Raw genomic sequence first — 18062 nt, forward strand, 5'->3', positions numbered from 1 at the left:
GAGACAATTCATTCTAGCAACAGCTAGTGATAGTAATTATCAGCTCAGTGATAATTCTATTTTTACTTTTCTGGTAGCTAAGAAACCTTCTACACATAAAGAAGAGATGGAAGAGGAGTTCTGTTGGAACAGTGTCACTTACTCCATGAGCTCCTTCCACCTTCCATACATAAATTACACAGTTATCTATTACTAAAAAGTATTTCAGTGACCTAGACTTGAGAAGATTCTCTTTAAACATTGTAGAAGTCAAATAATTTAAAGCCAACTGACTTGCAAAAGATTTGTTATATAATCTTTTAAGACATTTACTTTCTTAATACCTACAGCTGCTGGGTGACCCAGAGATTTTTTAAAACCCCTGCTTTACTATAAATTGAGTTAGGCCTTGTTCTATGAAGAGTCTTTGGGAGCTCCTCTTCAATATGAGAATACTACTTCACTTAGCTGGTAGAGTTTGGGGAGTCACAGGAGGGATTTTGAAAATTAGTAAGTTACCCCAGAAAATCTGTTAACTGCGCCATAATCATGTCTGTTTATTAGTCCATCATGAAAATGCAGGCATGACTGTTACCAACAGCCTAAGGCTTGTCATACCTAAGCCTAAGCCTAGGTCTCTGAAACCGTATTATGGATTTTATGGAAATTAGATTCTCAATAAAGAAAATTATCCAAATATGACTAAAATTCTCTGCATTACTCCCTTACCTCTTAGATACTCTGTACTGTGCTGTGGTCAATTTTCCAGTCTCAGGGTCATGTACTGTAGCTCGGCTCAGCTACAAAAAAAAGAGAAAGGACAAGGACTTACTCACGTAGCAGGCAATTTTGGACTTTGTTTTGTTTTGCCAAGCCACAGGTGATTGGAAGGGTTCAGATTGGTCTGGATGGTAGGTAATGGTTTCAAATCAGCAAAAACATTTAGAAAGGTGGCAATTAGAAAAGCCACTTCCAAATCAAGAGAAAACGAGTTGACAAATTTTTGTTGTAGATTTATTGTCCTTTCACTTTTTTTAAAAAAAAATAATCATTTGAAGCTGTATGTAAATGATTTATAGCACTGGTTTCACAGGAACTTTCTCAGGTCTAGAAGTTTAATGTTCTTTAAAATATTATGACAAAGGAAAAATTAGTTGTCTTTTTAAATTCATTTCTGAAAACTCTCACCAAGACAAGACTGTTGTTAAGTCTCTCTAGCTAAGTTTAAGGCAACTATATTCATAAGTAATAGCAGTTGGAAGAGAGATCAGAAAAATAACTCTGTACTTTCCATTGCCAACTTTTAAGTCAACAAGTTTTTTTAAATATAAAAACTCCAACAGGAGGAATACAGATTACTCCAAAATGACAATGGTATTTTACAAGACCTTTGAACAAATGCCAACAAAATCATCATGAAGGATGATGAATTCACTGCAGCATTTATGAATGCGAGAGAGCTGCAAAAACAAAGACTACTCCCAGATTAACCCAGCCTGCTTCTTTTTTCTCCCCACCCCCTCCTTTGGCAAGAAAGGGAAACAGAAGAAAAACCTAACAAGCCTAGATATTTAATTCCTGACCTGAAGGGAGATGCAAAGCCTGTTAACTCCCTAAAAATAACAGACCAATTAAAGAATAAAAACACAACTTCTAGTTTAAGGGAAAGACCTGTGAAACACAAAGCCGTTTGGTTATCCATGCGTTATAAACAGGTGGTGACTTGAGCTGGAGACTGAAAATGACCTACTTCCTTCAAATGAGTAATTCCTGTAGGATGTACAAAACACTCATTAGAGATCAAAATATGCAGCATACATATCTCTTACCTTTTGCTAATTCTGTAATGTACCGTCTCCAAGTCTCCTGTTATTGGATTTGAAATGGTGGCTCGCCTCAGCTGTGAAGCCAACCATCAAGATACTTGCATTACAAAACAAAAAAATGAATCACATTTACCCAACCAGTCAGAATTCTGGGATTTTTACAATGGAAGCTGAAAAGAGAAAACTCCAGAGACTGGTTCCAGTCACGTTGTGTTAAGCTTTGAAAGCCAGTGATTTCTTTAGGTTTTATATTTTTTAAAAGTTATTTAAAATTTTTTTGTTTTGCATAAAGAGTACACAAAAATATTAAAAATTAAATTTCTTTCAATGGTTAGAGGATGTGACAGTGAAGAAAAATTTCTAAAATGTGAAGTTTAACTTAGTTATAGGAATGGCTATTTGCAATTAAAGATTCATTCCAAACTTTTGATTTTAATTTTTTTATGATGATACTGTTTTGCAAAAGTTAATGTTCAAAATTTGTTTCTAAGTCAATCCTGTCTTACTTCAAGATATGTGCTCATATATATTTTACATATACAGTATAATAATCTTGGACCAAGCACAATGTAAATGAAAAAACCTGAAAAATGTCAAAAACATTAAAAAAAGATGATGGGAAATACTAGTTTAAACTTTTTTTTAAATGGAGGATGATTCTGTAGTTAATAAAAAGAATATGAAATTTTTATTGCTACTGAATTTTTTGATCAAAATAATAGCATCCCTTTTGAAGACTTTGGCCTCCAAACCTTAACTCTTAATAGTCTACCAAGACACTTTGGTTTACTGACCACATCTAATGGATCAAAATAGAAATCCAGAAGAGAATGACAGAATATGATGTAATTATAAGTAAACATTTACAAGAATTCACTTGTAAAGAATCCATATTTACTAGACCATCTTTTCCATTTTTTAAAAATGTAATCGTTGGTAAAGAACAAAAAGTAGCAATTTGGAAAAGTAGTAGAACTTTACAAAATTCTAACTTTAAGGTCATTCTGCAGTACAGAAATCCAGATAATTCAACCTTTATGATATAACGAGGATCAGCAAATGACAGCCTGTGGGCCAAATTCAGCCTGCCACCTGCTTTTGGAAATAAAAGTTTTATTGGCATATAGCCACACTCATATTTTCTATGGCTGCTTCTGCACCACAACAGTAGAGTTGAATAGTTTTTGACAGGCTGTGTGGCTGCAAAGCCTAAAAAATATTTCCTATCTGGACCTATAAAGAAGGTATTTGCCAACTCCTGTGTTATAAAAGTGCAAAAGTATGCCCAGCATTTTACTTAACAATCTCTTTATGAAGGTGATGACAGTTTGTATTTTTCTATCAGGAAGACTAAACATGTTTTAATAACAAGCTAATGGTTATTAGACCATTATGATTTAATGGTTATTAAGAGCATAAAGGATAGTCTTTATCACATGGTCAAAAAAGAGAATTTCTACACTAAACACTAAGTTTATAAGATGGCATTTACGTTAAATTGTTTTTCGTTGTTTTTATCTGTATTGTCACCCAAGGACATGGTTACCGATTTTAGAGAGAGGGAAAAGGAGGGAAAAGATGGGAAGAGAAACATCAGCGTGAGAGAGAAGCAGTGCCTTTCATACATGTCCTGACCAGAGGGAGTGAACCCATAACCTAGGTATGTGGCCTGACTAGGAACCAAACTCATGACCTTCTGGTTTATGGGACAATGCTCCAACCAACTGAGCCACACTGGCCAGGGCTAAATTGTTTTTGTATTAAAATAAATGATCTATGTGTTGAAATCAGAAAACCGTGATGTTATTACTTAAAATTAGCAGGAGGATGCTTTTGCCAAATTATTACTTTCTAGTAATAATATGCCTGAAAGGGAATAAAAATACTTCAAGTATTCTTTCAGACAAAAATACAGAAGAATGAAAAAGGTGATTTTTGATTAGTCTCTGAAACCAAAGGACTCCAAAGCAGATAAAAAAAACTTTTTCAGGAAAATGCTGAAACAAATTTGTTAAATGTGAAATAAAAATCTCATCCATAATTTTCATGATTAAAAGCTCAAACCTATTTCCATGTATAATGTTATTAACCAATGCCACCCCAACAAATTTAATTTAAAAATCCATTTGCAAGATATGTTGTGTTGATAACAAACTGAGGAACAACTGGTACAAATACAGTTTCATGAACAACTGCACTGTGTTGTGGCAACAATATCTGTAACTATCTGTGGGTTATTGCCACATCAATTATCATTTGTGTAATCTTGCAAAGGAAAAACTGATACACAGGTACGGTAAATTAAGAAGAGAAAAAGAAAGTTATTTACCCTTGGTTTTGCTAGATCTTTGACAATTTCAATTTCTGCATCAGAAATAATATCATGGAAGCGAATAATACGAGGCTTGTCCCACTCATCCTCCTGTTTGGCTGGAGCCAGAATGAATTTAGGATTCCGGTTTCCATCATGGTAGCGGCAAAAGAGTTTTTTCTGTCTCCGAGGAGTCTAAACATAAAGTAAAAAAAATGATAAAGATGTTAGAGTAATGATATTTTTAATGCATAATCATGCTTGTGTATCCAGAGAGTTATCTGTGGAAGAAGACACAAAAGAAACAGCTCCTCTGCAAATATTTTGCCTCAAACAGGACCTTCAGGATTTAAAAAATTTTATTAATGATTAGTTTCTAGGAGAGAGACGGGAGGCCTTAAATAAGAAAAAAAGGAGGATTTCTCTTTTAACCCTCCTCTCATCAAAATAAAAGTTCTAGTGTTATAAATATGAAAGAAATGTTTATGGAAATATTAAATGAATGATCAGCATTGCTCCAAATGTCAGAGTAACTGGAAAACACCCCAAAAGAGAAAGTTTCTAAAAAGTAAAACAAACAAAACAAAACCTAACCAGGTTTTTCTAAATAACTCCCAGTTAAATGCTTGTGGCAAGAAAGAGGGGAGAGAAAGAGGGGAGAGAAAAAGGGAGAGAGAGGGGGAGGGAGGGGGAGAGAGAGAGAGAAAGAATGAAAATGGGTATCTCTGAACGACAGAAAATAAGTTATTAAAAAAAACAGGTGCTTTTATTTAGTGGGTATTTAAAAGAGTGGTCCAGAAAGCAAATATTACTTTTAATCACTTATGTATTATATTAACTAAATAAGTTATTGAATAACTGATTTTCTCTTGATTAAACAAGTATGTCATATATGAAGTAGAAATAATATTTTTTAATTTTTAATTTTTATTTATATTTAGAGAGAGACAGGAAGGGAAGGAGAGAAACATCAGTGTGTGGTTGTCTCTTGTGTGCTCCCAAGTGGGGACTTGGCCTGCAACACAGGCATGTGCCCTGACTGGGAAACAAACCAACGGCACTTTGGTTCACAGCCCGCACTCAATCCACTGAGCTACACCAGCCAGGGCAAAATAATATGTTTTTGTTTTAATTATTAGTTAACATACTAAAACGAATAATGATTCATGTTTATTGTCATGTACTTTATTTACCTAGAGTAAAATCCGAAGTTTTTTACCAAATAAATCTTTCTTATAATGATGAGATTAATTTATTCTGAGAAAAATGATGCTTTGATTTTGGGCAGGGTTGACATCTGTGTGTCACACCAACAAACTGGCAAATCGGCAGAGTCATGTTTTACACTTGGAGTTCTATTTTGCTAAGACTTATAAAAATGTTCACTACTAGAAATCTGAACACTTCATTAGATATTTGATGATATTATGAAACCACTGTGATTTTTAGGTGCGATAAGGGTGCTGTGGTTATTTTTTAACAGCCCTTACCTTCAAAAGGTACTAAAATATTCAGATGTGGAGCTTTAAATACTGTTTCACGAGTCTAACTGTTATCGTCCTTGTCTTTACTCATTAGCTACTCAAAGCAAAAGTAGGCATGTTCTTCCAGGACTCCATGAACTTCAAACACTCAAAGCTGTCAACACAGACATGACTACTTGTCTTCTGTCAGAGGTTATGCCGACAACAGCAAGTCATCAAGTACCAAAAGTTATCAATACCAAAATGTAAAGCCCAGCTTGAAGTTTGTTAGTTGTAGAGAAAAAGTTACACTATTTCAATGTTTACACTTAAAAGTACTTTCTTTAAAAATTCACTATTTCACTTCCTTCTATATATGCCCACATTCAAGTGAACACTAGTACCACATAATATTCCTCAAAAGAGAATTCCATTATCTGTTAACATTGAGAAGCAATGAAAACTCTATCCATAACACACATTACTGTAAAAAGGCTCTGAAAAGTCCTGAGGCTACACAAAAACCTATGTCTATTTCCCAGATTTGAATGCTTTTGTTTTTGGCCTATTATCTACTACCATCCTAAACAATGGTACTCAAAGTTGTAAATACATAAATATAGATACACAATTAAACAAAGGGATATTTATAGACACATTTTAGTATTTTAAAGAATAAATGTCTTTAATCTTTAAGTCTCTTGAAAGTCTTCCTGCATTTTTAATATTTCTGAACTAGACAAACATTTTACTAAACAATCCTGTCAAGGTTACTAGGAGCAAAACCACAAGAGATTATAAAGATTAATTCATTGTTTCATAGGATGAATTAGAATGGTGCATTGTCTCTACTTAAAACAGCTGAAATCTCTTTTGTATTAAGATATAAGAAAAAAATTGACCACTTCCTTTAAATTATCTGATCCTTTGCCTTTTAAACTATGAAAAGGGCAGTATTACCAAGAATACATGTAATGGTATATGATTCGCAAGCATTATTTTAAAACTATTTTACTAACAGTTAGAGCATATTAAGTGTGACTCACAAAAAAAAGGTGATGTGGCACACTATAAAACTTGATGCAGTAATTCTGCTTTTGATCGTATAGACAAATATAAAAATACTCAATTCTCTCTAGAACCATGTACACACACACGCACACATTCACACACAATTAGCTTTTCCACTTTACCATTTTGATACCCTCCCCACGGCACAGCATTTCGTACTTCTGTCTCTCTGGCAGGTAATCCACAGCAGCCCCTTTTTTCTTCAGTGTGGTTTTCTGATCAGATTGGTCATCTGAAGCAGACTTATTGGCATCTTTTTCTTTAGCCATTATATACTCAAAATATTTCAAGTTACCATTAGCTCTCTGATGTTCAGGATCTAGTAGAAGAGAAAGAGCATGTCCATGAGTAAGCTTACAGTTGTTCAAATACCAGAATACAATAATACAAGTAGAGGACCAAACGATTTACCTTCCAAACCAGGAAAAGACATTAGTAAAAATTATTATGCCCAAACAACAGGTGTAAACCAGTACTGCCCTAACTAAAGCAGGACATACAGTCACCCTATATAAAAAGGATTCTGGAGACAGAACCAGTCATTTATTTCAAAGTAGCAATTACTGCTTCTACTTTGAGGACTTACTAATTAGCCAAAGGAACTATGTATGATCAATCTGATGTCAAATGAAATTTTTAATATTTCTCATTCTTATTTTAAGCAGTGGAAAAGATTTTTCTAACACTAAAATGTAACTACCATGGGAAAGACAATGTATAAGTTCAAAAGCAACCTTTACCACAGATAAGTTATAAATGTAGCACACAGTCTACTTCTGAGGGCTGAGTGGATTTCAGCCCCCAAATTCTAAATGAGACAGAAAAGAAAAACTAAAGATATAATTTTCAAATAAGCCAGAATCCACTAATTGTCTCTAAATTGCTAGTCATAATTTTTGGCTATCTTATTTAGTAAGGGAAAAGAGAACTTACTCCACCCATTCAGGAAAAAACACACACATAAACACACAAAGAAAAAAGGCAGAACAGTATGTAGAAACTTCACTTGTGACATTAGTTGAAGTGTTTAGGAAATCTAGCCTTATTTGTAAATATTTCTTGTCTCTGAGAAACTGCTCACAATATACACTGTGATATACGATATGAGCCTAATTTTGTAAAAGAAAAGGAAAAGCGTGTGTGTGAATGGGGTATACACAACATGGAAACAAAAAACTCATAGGTATCTTTGGGTGATTGAATTATGGATGACCCTTTTCTATCTTTTTCTATTTTTAAAACTTTCATGCCATGAGTCAAATTTTTTAGGTCAAGAGGAAAAAAATCACTGAAAAATACTGAAAAAGGAATACTTGAATTAATAACTCAATTTATTCACTCAACTAATAAATCACCTAATTGTCAAAAGTTCACTTTGAGATGACCTATCCTTTTAAGCTGTTTCACTCTTCTGATATACACATATTTATCTACTCATAAAATAATTAATTTTTTAAGTTTTAAGGCTTCATTACATACCGAAGGCCACCTGAATTTATTAGCATACAACTCTGCTTCCAAAGATTCTGATTTAGTTGGTCTGGGTAGAAACCAAGGAACTTTAATTTCTAATAAGTATCCAAGTAATTCTGATGCACACAGTCCCTGAATGATACTTAGAAAAATGCTACATCTCTATTTGAAATACTAGTGGTAAAATCCTCTTAAGAAATCACATTTTTCTAACATTTGAATATGACAAATATATTTTTAATGTATTTATTTCAAATCACTCTTTTTGAGTATGAAACACAAATAACTGAAAACATCCTTTAAAGGAAACTGGTTAATATTTATTAACATGGCAACATGATAAATAAACATTTTTGACTGAGTCAGCTAGGTAAGGTTCAGTTTTGATAGTCCTGAAGAGCACACAGCAGAGAAACACAGTCACTGCTGCAGTACCATTAGGTGAGAAAAAGCAGTTGCCATTTATTTAGAGGATAATCAAAAAGAGAATAAAATATGTTTGGTAAATGAGGCACTTGAATTCTAACAAATAAAAGCAGCAAAGCTATATGATGAAATATATATTCAAATATATCTGTATTATATATACCCTTGTATTAGACCAAGTTAACATACCTAGTTCAAGAAGCTTCTTTGTGAGCAAAAGTGCCTTATCGAGGTCTCCCTGCTGGTACACCGCATAGCTCAAATAATCTAGAACAGAGACTTTATCAATGGTAGAAACCTCGCCTTCCTCCAGCTGCTTTAGTGCTTGCTCCATCCACAGTTCTGTATGGTAATAATCTGCTTCTGTGTAGGCCACTTTACCCAACTCAAAACAGTCCTCCACAGTTAAAAAAGATTTGTGCTTTACTCCTGTGGAAAGAAAACACAGGACTTTAGGATTCTTAATACTACTCCACATTCATTTAGGACAGCAATTTTTGACCTTTGTCAGCTCATGGCACACACAAACCAATTACTAAAACTCTGCAGCACACCAAAAACATATTTTTTACCAATGTGACAGAAAGTAGATATAATTTTGATTCATTCACACTGGATAGCTACTGTTGTATATCTAAGGGAAAAGAGGTCAGTGCCCCTGACTAAACAGTCAGGTATTGCATGATTTAAAATTTCTTGTAGCACATCAGTTGGAAAATTGCTGATTTAGGATTATATAGATTTCATTTGAACTTCATGACAATACTCTGAGGTAGGAAAAGCAGGAATTATGTTAAATCTATAGACAGAAATTTACAAGATAATAAAACATGGCAAGAATCACACAGCTAATAGGGCACATGGGACCTAGCTATCAGGATGTCAATTATCTTTCACTGCCTAGTTTACTTCACTTAGCACTCACCTATAAGTGGAACCTAATTAACAAAACAAACTAGCAAGCAAAATATGGCCAGAGGCATTGAAATTGACAACAAAGTGACAGTAACCAGAGGGAAGGGGAGGGGAAAATAACATGGGGAAAAAAGGGAAAGGGACATAAATGAACATGTATGAGGGACCCATGGACGTAGCCAATGGGGGGTAGGATTGAGGGTGGGAGGTGGGTGTGGGTAGGACAGGGGAAAATAGTGGTGGGAAAATGGAGACAACTGTATTTGAAGATTAATTAAGAAATTTTTTTAAAAAGGTGTTAATTATCAGCCATCAAACCGAAATAAAATATCAATAAAGTTGAAGCATGCAATTTTTCTAACACAGCAAGAATCACCTTATCATACTTATCTTTCTCCGAATCAATAATCTGGGTAAGAGATGAATGGACAAAAGAGAAGCAAACCTGTCAACTGGACCCTCCCCTGCTCTTTCTCCTTTCCTTTCCAATAGTTTTAGTGATATGTAATTTACATACCATGAAGTTCACCCATTTAAAAAATATAACGGCTTTTGGTATATTCACAGAATTGTGTGACCATTACCAGTCTGATTTTAGAACATTTTTATCACCCAAAGAGGAAAGCCTATAACCATTAGCAGTCACTCCCTATTTTCTCCCCCTGCCTATCCCAGGCCCAGAGAACCACGAATCTATTTTGTGTATCTATAGATTTGCCTATTCTAGTTATTTCATATAGGTGATATCATGAAATATATGGCCTTTTGTGATGGCCCTTTTCACTCAGCATAATGTTTTCAAGGTTCATCTATATTTTCCAAGGTTTTCACATACTTTTTATTGCCAAATAATAGTCCACTGTATGGACAGACTACATTTTGTTTATCAGTTGACGGACATTGAGTTGTTTCCACTTTTGGCCTTTATGAGTAATGGTACTGTGAAGATTGGTGTACAAGTTTTTGTGCAGACAAATGTTTTAATCACTCTTGAGTAAATATATAGCAGTAGAATTGCTAGTCAGAGAGTAACTCTCTGTTTAATACTTTCAGGAACTGCCAAACTCTTTTCCAAAGTGGCTACCCACCATTTTTCAATCCCAACAGCAGCTGTATGAGGGCTCCAATTTCTCCATATCTTGTTATTGTTCATCTTTTTTATTATAGCCATTCTGGGGAGTATGAAGTGGTATTTCATTGTGGTTTTGATTTGCACTTTCCTAATGATGACGCTGAGCATCTTTTCACATACTTATTGTCCATCTGCACATCATCTCTAAAAAAAATCTATGTCAAGCTTTTGCCCATTTAAAAATTTGGTTGTCCAAGCATTTTCTCTGACCACAAGGGACTGAAATTGGAAACCAACCCCAAAGGAAAAAACCCAAAGCACCCAAAATCATGGAGACTGAATGGTATGCTATTAAATAATGAATGGGTCAAGAATGAAATTAGGGAAGAAATCAAACAGTTTCTGGAAACAAATGAAAACTAACTCTCAACAACCCAAAACTTATGGGACACAGCGAAGGCAGTCCTGAGAGGGAAGTTTATAGCAATACAGGCCTACGTAAAGAAGATAGAAACATTTCAAACAAACAACCTAACCCTACGCCTGCAAGAACTCGAGGAACAACAACAAAGACAGCCCAGAGCAACCAGAAAGAAGGAAATAACCAAGATTAGAGCAGAACTTAATGACATAGAGACTAAAAGCACAATTCTAAGGATCAACGAATCCAGGACTTGGTTTTTTGAAAAGATAAACAAAATAGACAAGCCTTTAAGTAGGCTCATCAAGAAAAGGAGAGGAGGACTCAAATAAACACAATCAGAAATGAAGGAGGAGAGATTACAACTGATACCACAGAAATAGAAGGGATTATTAGAAATTACTATGAAGAACTGTATGCCAAGAAATTTGAAAACCTAGGGGAAATGGACACATTTCTAGAAAAATATAATCTTCCAAAACTTAATGAAAAAGAAACAGAAAATCTGAACACACCAATAACAGCAAAAGAAATTGAAGCAGTAATCAAAAAACTCCCATCACACAAAAGCCCTGGACCAGATGGTTTCACAGGAAAATTCTACAAAGCATTTAAGGAAGAGCTAACCCCTAATCTTCACGGACTATTCCAAAAAATCCAGAAGGATGGAAAACTCCCAAACTCGTTTTATGAAGCCAGCATCATCCTAATTCCAAAACCAGATAGAGACACGACAAAGAAAGAGAACTTCAGGCCAATATCACTGATGAATATAGATGCTAAAATCCTCAATAAAATATTGGCAAATCGCATCCAACAATATATCAAAAAGATCATACACCATGATCAAGTGGGATTCATCCCAGGGATGCAAGGATGGTTCAATATTCGCAAATCAGTAAATGTAATATATCACATAAACAAAAGCAAAGACAAAAACCACATGATCATATCAATAGACGTGGAAAAAACTTTTGATAAGGTACAACACCCATTTATGATAAAAACACTCAGCAAAGTGGGAATAGAGGGAGCATTCTTCAATATAATAAAGGCCATATATGAGAGACCTACAGCCAACATCATACTCAATGGGCAAAAATTAAAAGCTTTTCCACTAAGATCAGGAACAAGACAAGGTTGTCCACTTTCACCACTTCTATTCAATATAGTTTTGGAAGTTTTGGCCACAGCGATCAGACGAGAAAAGGAATAAAAGGCATCCAAATAGGAAAGGAGGAAACAAAACTGCCACTGTTTTCAGATGACATGATAGCGTACATGGAAAATCCTATAGACTCTACCCAAAAACTGCTCGAACTAATAAATGAATTTGGCAAAACAGCAGGATACAAAGTCAATATCCAGAAATCAAAGGCATTTTTGTATACTAACAATGAATCAGCAGAAGCAGAAATCAAGAAAAAAAATCCCATTCGATATAGCAAAAAGAAAAATAAAATATCCGGGAATAAACCTAACCAAGGAGGTAAAAGACCTGTATGCAGAAAACTACACAGCACTGAAGAAAGAAATCAGGGAAGACACAAACAAATGGAAACATATACCATGTTCATGGATTGGAAGAATTAACATCATCAAAATGTCCATACTACCCAAAGCAATATACAGATTCAATGCAATACCTATTAAAGTACCAATGGCATATTTCACAGACATAGAACAAACACTTCAAAAATTTATATGGAACCATAAATGAGCCCGAATAGCAGCTGCTATTTTGAGAAAGAAGAACAAAGTAGGAGGGATCACAATACCTGATATCAAACTGTATTACAGGGCCACTGTAATCAAAACAGCTTGGTACTGGCATAAAAACAGACACATAGACCAATGGAACAGAACAGAGAGCCCAGAAATCAACCCAACTCTCTACAGTCAATTAATATTTGACAAAGGGGGCAATAACATAAAATGGAGTAAAGATAGCCTCTTCAACAAATGGTGCTGGGAAAACTGGACAGCTACGTGCAATAAAATGAAACTTGAGCACAAACTTACGCCATACACCAAAATAAATTCAAGGTGGATAAAAGACTTAAATGTAAGCCGTGACACTATTAAAGTTCTAGAGGAAAACATCAGCAAGAAAATCTCAGATATTTCACGCAGCAACATTTTTACAGATATGTCCCCTAGAGCAAGGAATATAAAGGAAAGAATAAACAAATGGGATCTCATTAAAATAAAAAGCTTCTGCATGGCTAAAGAAAACAGTATTAAATTAAAAAGACAACCAACTGTATGGGAAAATATATTTGCCAATGATACCTCAGACAAAGGTTTAATCTCCAAAATATACAAAGAACTTACACGACTCCACTCTAAGAAGACATCTAACCCAACTAAAAAATGGGAAAAGGACTTGAACAGGCACTTCTCCAAGGAGGACATACAGAATATCCAGAGACACATGAAGAGATGCTCAATATCGTTAGCTATCAGAGAGATGCAAATTAAAACCACAATGAGATACCACTTTACACCCGTCAGGATGGCTATCATAAATAAAGCAACAAACGACAAATGTTGGAGAGGTTGTGGAGAAAAGGGGTCCTTAGTTCACTGTTGGTGGGAATGCAGACTGGTACAACCATTATGGAAAACAGTATGGAATTTTCTCAGAAAAATAAAAATTGACCTGCCTTTTGACCCAGCAATTCCACTGCTAGGATTATATCCCAAGAATCCTAAAACATCAATTTCAAAGAACCTATGCACCACAATGTTCATAGCAGCACAATTTACAATAGCCAAGATACTGGTATTATCAGAGTAAGAATACAAAATAACCTAGGTGCCCGACAGTAAATGAGTGGATCAAAAAATTGTGGTACATATACACAATGGAATTCTATGCAGCAGAGAGAAAGAAGGAGCTCCTACCCTTTGTAACAACATGGATGGAACTGGAAAGCATTATGCTGAGTGAAATAGGCCAGGTGATGAAAGACAAATACCATATGATCTCACCTTTAACAGGAAGCTAAACAATAAAACAAACAAGCAAGCAGAATAAAAACAAAGACACTGAAATAGAGAACAAGGGGACAGTGACCAGAGGGGAGAGGGAAGGGAATTTAAAGGGGAAGGGGGGAGGGATTTGGAGGAAAAAATATGAAGGACACAGGGACGAGAGCTAGGGAGGGTGGAAACGAGAGGGAGGTGGGGAGCACGGGACGGGGGGGCTGGGATGGGAGAAATAGACAAAAAACTGTACTTGAAAAATAACTAAATAAAAAAAGATTTTTCTTAAAAAAATAAAAATAAAAAATAAAAATTTGGTTGTCTTTTTATTATTAATTAATTATTAGAATTCTTTACATATTCTACATACAAGTTTCTTATCAGACATATTATTTGCAAATATTTTTTACCTACTCTGTGGGTTGTCTTTTCACTTTAATTATTTGTGATGCTTTATTCCAGTGTCTTTTCACTTTCTTGTACATCTTAATGATATACTTTGAAGCATAGAGGTTTTAATTCTTATGAAGTCTAACTAAATATTAATATTTTTAAAAACACTGATCCTGTCTACTATAAAAAAAATAATCTCAGGTTTTACAATATTCCCACACACAAGCTAAAGAAGTGCATACACTCCAAAATCACAAAGCATATGATATAAAAGCCCACCATGAGCAAAATAAGCAGAAACTATTCACAAATAATATCAGACATCCCCCAAGATCTTTGGATACTGGTATTATCAGAGTCAGAATACAAAATAACTATGAATAAAATGTTTAGGGGAAAAAAACAAAATAAGAACATATAGGATACCCTAAAAAAAGAAACAGAACTTCTAGAAATGATAAATACAATCAATGAAATAAGAACTTATTGGTCAGGTTAAACAGCAAGATAGATATAAAAAAAGAATAATAAACCTAGAAGAGAGAGCTGAATGAATTACCACAGGATTAATGACCCAAGATGCAGCAGAGAGGAGAGATAAATACGAAGAAGGGCTGGTAAAAAGCAAGGAAGAAAACACAAGAAGGTCTAATTATGTCTACTTGGAGTTCCAGAAGAATACAACAGAGAGAAAGTGGGAGAGGCACTATCTAAAGAAATAATGGTGGACAATTTTCCAAAATTAAAACACATGGAACTTCAGATTCAGGAAACACAAAGAATCTCAAGCCAAACAGATTGCATGTGATGGCTTCTTAAGTATGTGGTTTTTAAAGCAGGAGGTAAATAATTCTAAAAGAAAAGTCTAAGGTACAAGGAAGAATGATAAACAAAGAAACTGGTACACATACGAGCCATTCTAAATTACAGAAAAGTGAACTATCAGATTGGCAAAAATCTCAAATTTGACAACATTTTTTTGATGATGATGTGGGGAAATAGGGACTCTCATAGATTGCTAGTGAAAATGCAAAATGATGCAACTACTGTGGAAGGAAACTGGGACAATATCAGCAAAATTACCTATGTATTCACTCTTCGATTCAGTAGTATCACTGATAGGAAAAATATCTCAAAGATTACTTAGCAAAAACACAAACAGCATATGCACAAGGTTACTGGCAGCATTATTTTTTGAACAGTGAAAGACTACAAATGAAGCAGATGTGCATCAATAGGGGCCTAGTTAAATAATCTATGGCACCTCCATGAAACAGTGTGACATGCAGCTGTAAAAGGAAATAAGGAGGATTCCTATATATTGAGATGATATGAAGTGATATATAGGGCATATCAATAAATCAAGACACCAAAGTACAAAAAGTATTTATACCATGCTACCTTCTGTGTTTACATTGAAATGAAATATGAATATAAATATATTTGCTTATATTTTCCAAAAGAAACAATGGAAATAGACAAACTAATAAAATAGTAGTTACATATAGAAAGGAACACAAACAAAAGTGAGATATCAGTGGATCTTACTATTCTACTCTGAAATTTTAAAGAAAATAAAAAGTTTTGCAAATAATATAAGAGAAGTGGGTGAAGGTGGTCAGAAGGTAAAAGATGTATCTTTCAGTTATTAAATAAATAAGTCCTGGAGCAAAAAAGAAAACTCATGGAAATGGACAACAATGTGATTACTGGGGGGTGGGTGCAAGGAGTTGGGTGGAGGTGGAAAAGGGTATAAGGGGGATATATGATAATGAAAAAATACAATAAAAATAAAATAATAAAAAAATAAGTTCCCAGATGTAACATACAGCATGGTGTCTATAACTGATAACAGTGTACTGTATTGGAAAGCTGCTGAGAGAGTAGATCTTAAAAGTTCTCATCACACAGATGAAAAATTTTGTAATGATGAGTGATGATGTGCATGTCATTTCACAATATATACATGTCAGGTCATTATGTTGTACACTTTAAACTAATACAATGTTATATATCAATTATAGCTCATTAAAAAAAGTTTTGGGGTGCCTCCTTGTTAATATAAACATTAATAACAACATTTTGCTGTTTTAGCTTTTACATGCTTTTAGCCCATTTGATTCTCATGGCAATCTAATGAAAAGGTATTATTTCAGACCCCAAAATGGATACTGCCCACTATGCCACCTACAGTTTCATGTTCTATATTGGACAATGTGTTACCACACTTCACTACCAACATATTTCTAAACAGATTAGATATTTAGAAACCAAAACAATAGAAAAATTTTGAACAGAAGAGGACAAAGATAGGATATGAACTGAAAACTAAGCCTGTGATAAGTTTGCTTTCAGTAAAAAAAGATACAGAAGAGAAGGGAAAAAAGAGAGAAGGAGGGGGAAGAGGGAGGGAGAGGCAGAAGTTTTCCAAACTTTTCACATCAATGTGGAAAGTAATTGTGAGATCCATGGTGGTTTAACATTAGTGTCAAAATTTCTGGTCTCCTACCCCAATTTCTCTGACCTATATAAATGGAGGGCTACAGCATTTTCATAAATTAGAAAATTCTGTATCAAAAATAGAAATTCTGTATAAAATGGCAATGCTGCCCAAATTCTCCCCAAGATTCAACACAATCCCAACCAAAATTCCTACAGGCATATTTGTAGAAACTGACATACTGAGTCTAAGATTTATAAAGAAATTCAAATAATTAAAAATGGCCAAAGCAATTTTTAAAAGAACATAGTTGCCTTGGCTGGTGTAGCTCAGTGGATTGAGCGCAGGCCTACAAACCAGAGGATTGAGGTTCTATTCCCACTCAGGGCACATGCCTTAGTTGCAGGCCAGTTCCCAGCAGGGGACACATGAGAAGCAACCATACATTGATATTTCTCTCCCTCTCTCCTTCCCTTCCCCTCTAAAGATAAATAAATAAAATCTTAAAAAGAAAAACAGTTGGAGGATATATTCTCTAATACTTGATTTCAATAGTTTATAAAGCTGACTTTATATTATATATGTTACTTTATAAGTCACTGCAGTCATTCAAACTCTTGCTGGTGTGTAAGGATAGACACATACATCAATGGAAAAGACTCAAGTCAGAAAATAGATCAAATGATTTTTGATCGAGATGCCAAGGCAATTTAACAGGTGAAAGGAAAGTGTTTTCAATAAATGTTGCTTAACCATTCATATTTTTAAAAACATACATTGTTCCCTACTGCCTACCCTACAAAAAATCAACTCAAAATGTATGCTATAGCTTAATGTGAAATCTGAAATTATAAAACTTCTAGAAAATAAATACATATTTGAGACGTTGGGGAAGGCAAAGATTTTTTAGATATGACACCAAAAGTATTACCCCCAAAATTAAAAAAATATTGATAACTAAACACAAACAAGATTTAAAACTTTTGCTCTTTGACCAATATGAAAACAAAAAGACCAAAGACTGATTAGAAATATTCCAACACATTTATCTGATAAAAGACTTATATCCACAATAGAGAGCTCTTAGAACTGAAAATGATTAACAACAGATTCTTCACCAAAGAAGAGATATGAGTGGCCACTAAATACATGAAGAGAAGTGCAACATCATAATGCAAATTAAAATCACAATCAGATATCACTAAAGTCAGGAACACACCAAATGTTAGCAAGTATGTGGAGGAACTGGAATTCTTAAACACTGATAATAAAAATATAAAATGG

The 18062-nt window shown here is 34.4% G+C and overlaps 1 protein-coding gene across 2 annotated transcripts in view; it reads right to left on the reverse strand.

Annotated features, from left to right (window-relative positions):
* The window catches only part of P4HA1 (prolyl 4-hydroxylase subunit alpha 1), a 94112-nt gene that overhangs the window by 36196 nt on the left and 39854 nt on the right, over window positions 1-18062 (reverse strand). The window contains exons 6-9 of one of the 2 annotated variants that reach the window (XM_037130658.2): window positions 8739-8978; window positions 6773-6969; window positions 4135-4311; window positions 709-779 (exon numbers count right to left, since the gene is read on the reverse strand). In XM_037130658.2, coding sequence (XP_036986553.1) covers window positions 709-779; window positions 4135-4311; window positions 6773-6969; window positions 8739-8978 — 685 coding nt within the window. Of the gene's footprint in view, window positions 1-708; window positions 780-1808; window positions 1880-4134; window positions 4312-6772; window positions 6970-8738; window positions 8979-18062 lie in introns of both variants that reach the window. The other variant, XM_037130657.2, reaches the window with a different exon arrangement.

Source organism: Artibeus jamaicensis, unplaced genomic scaffold (genome assembly GCF_021234435.1).
Source record: "Artibeus jamaicensis isolate MK-2021 breed Jamaican fruit bat unplaced genomic scaffold, CSHL_Jam_final contig_332, whole genome shotgun sequence".
In the NCBI taxonomy this organism is placed as follows: domain Eukaryota; kingdom Metazoa; phylum Chordata; class Mammalia; order Chiroptera; family Phyllostomidae; genus Artibeus; species Artibeus jamaicensis.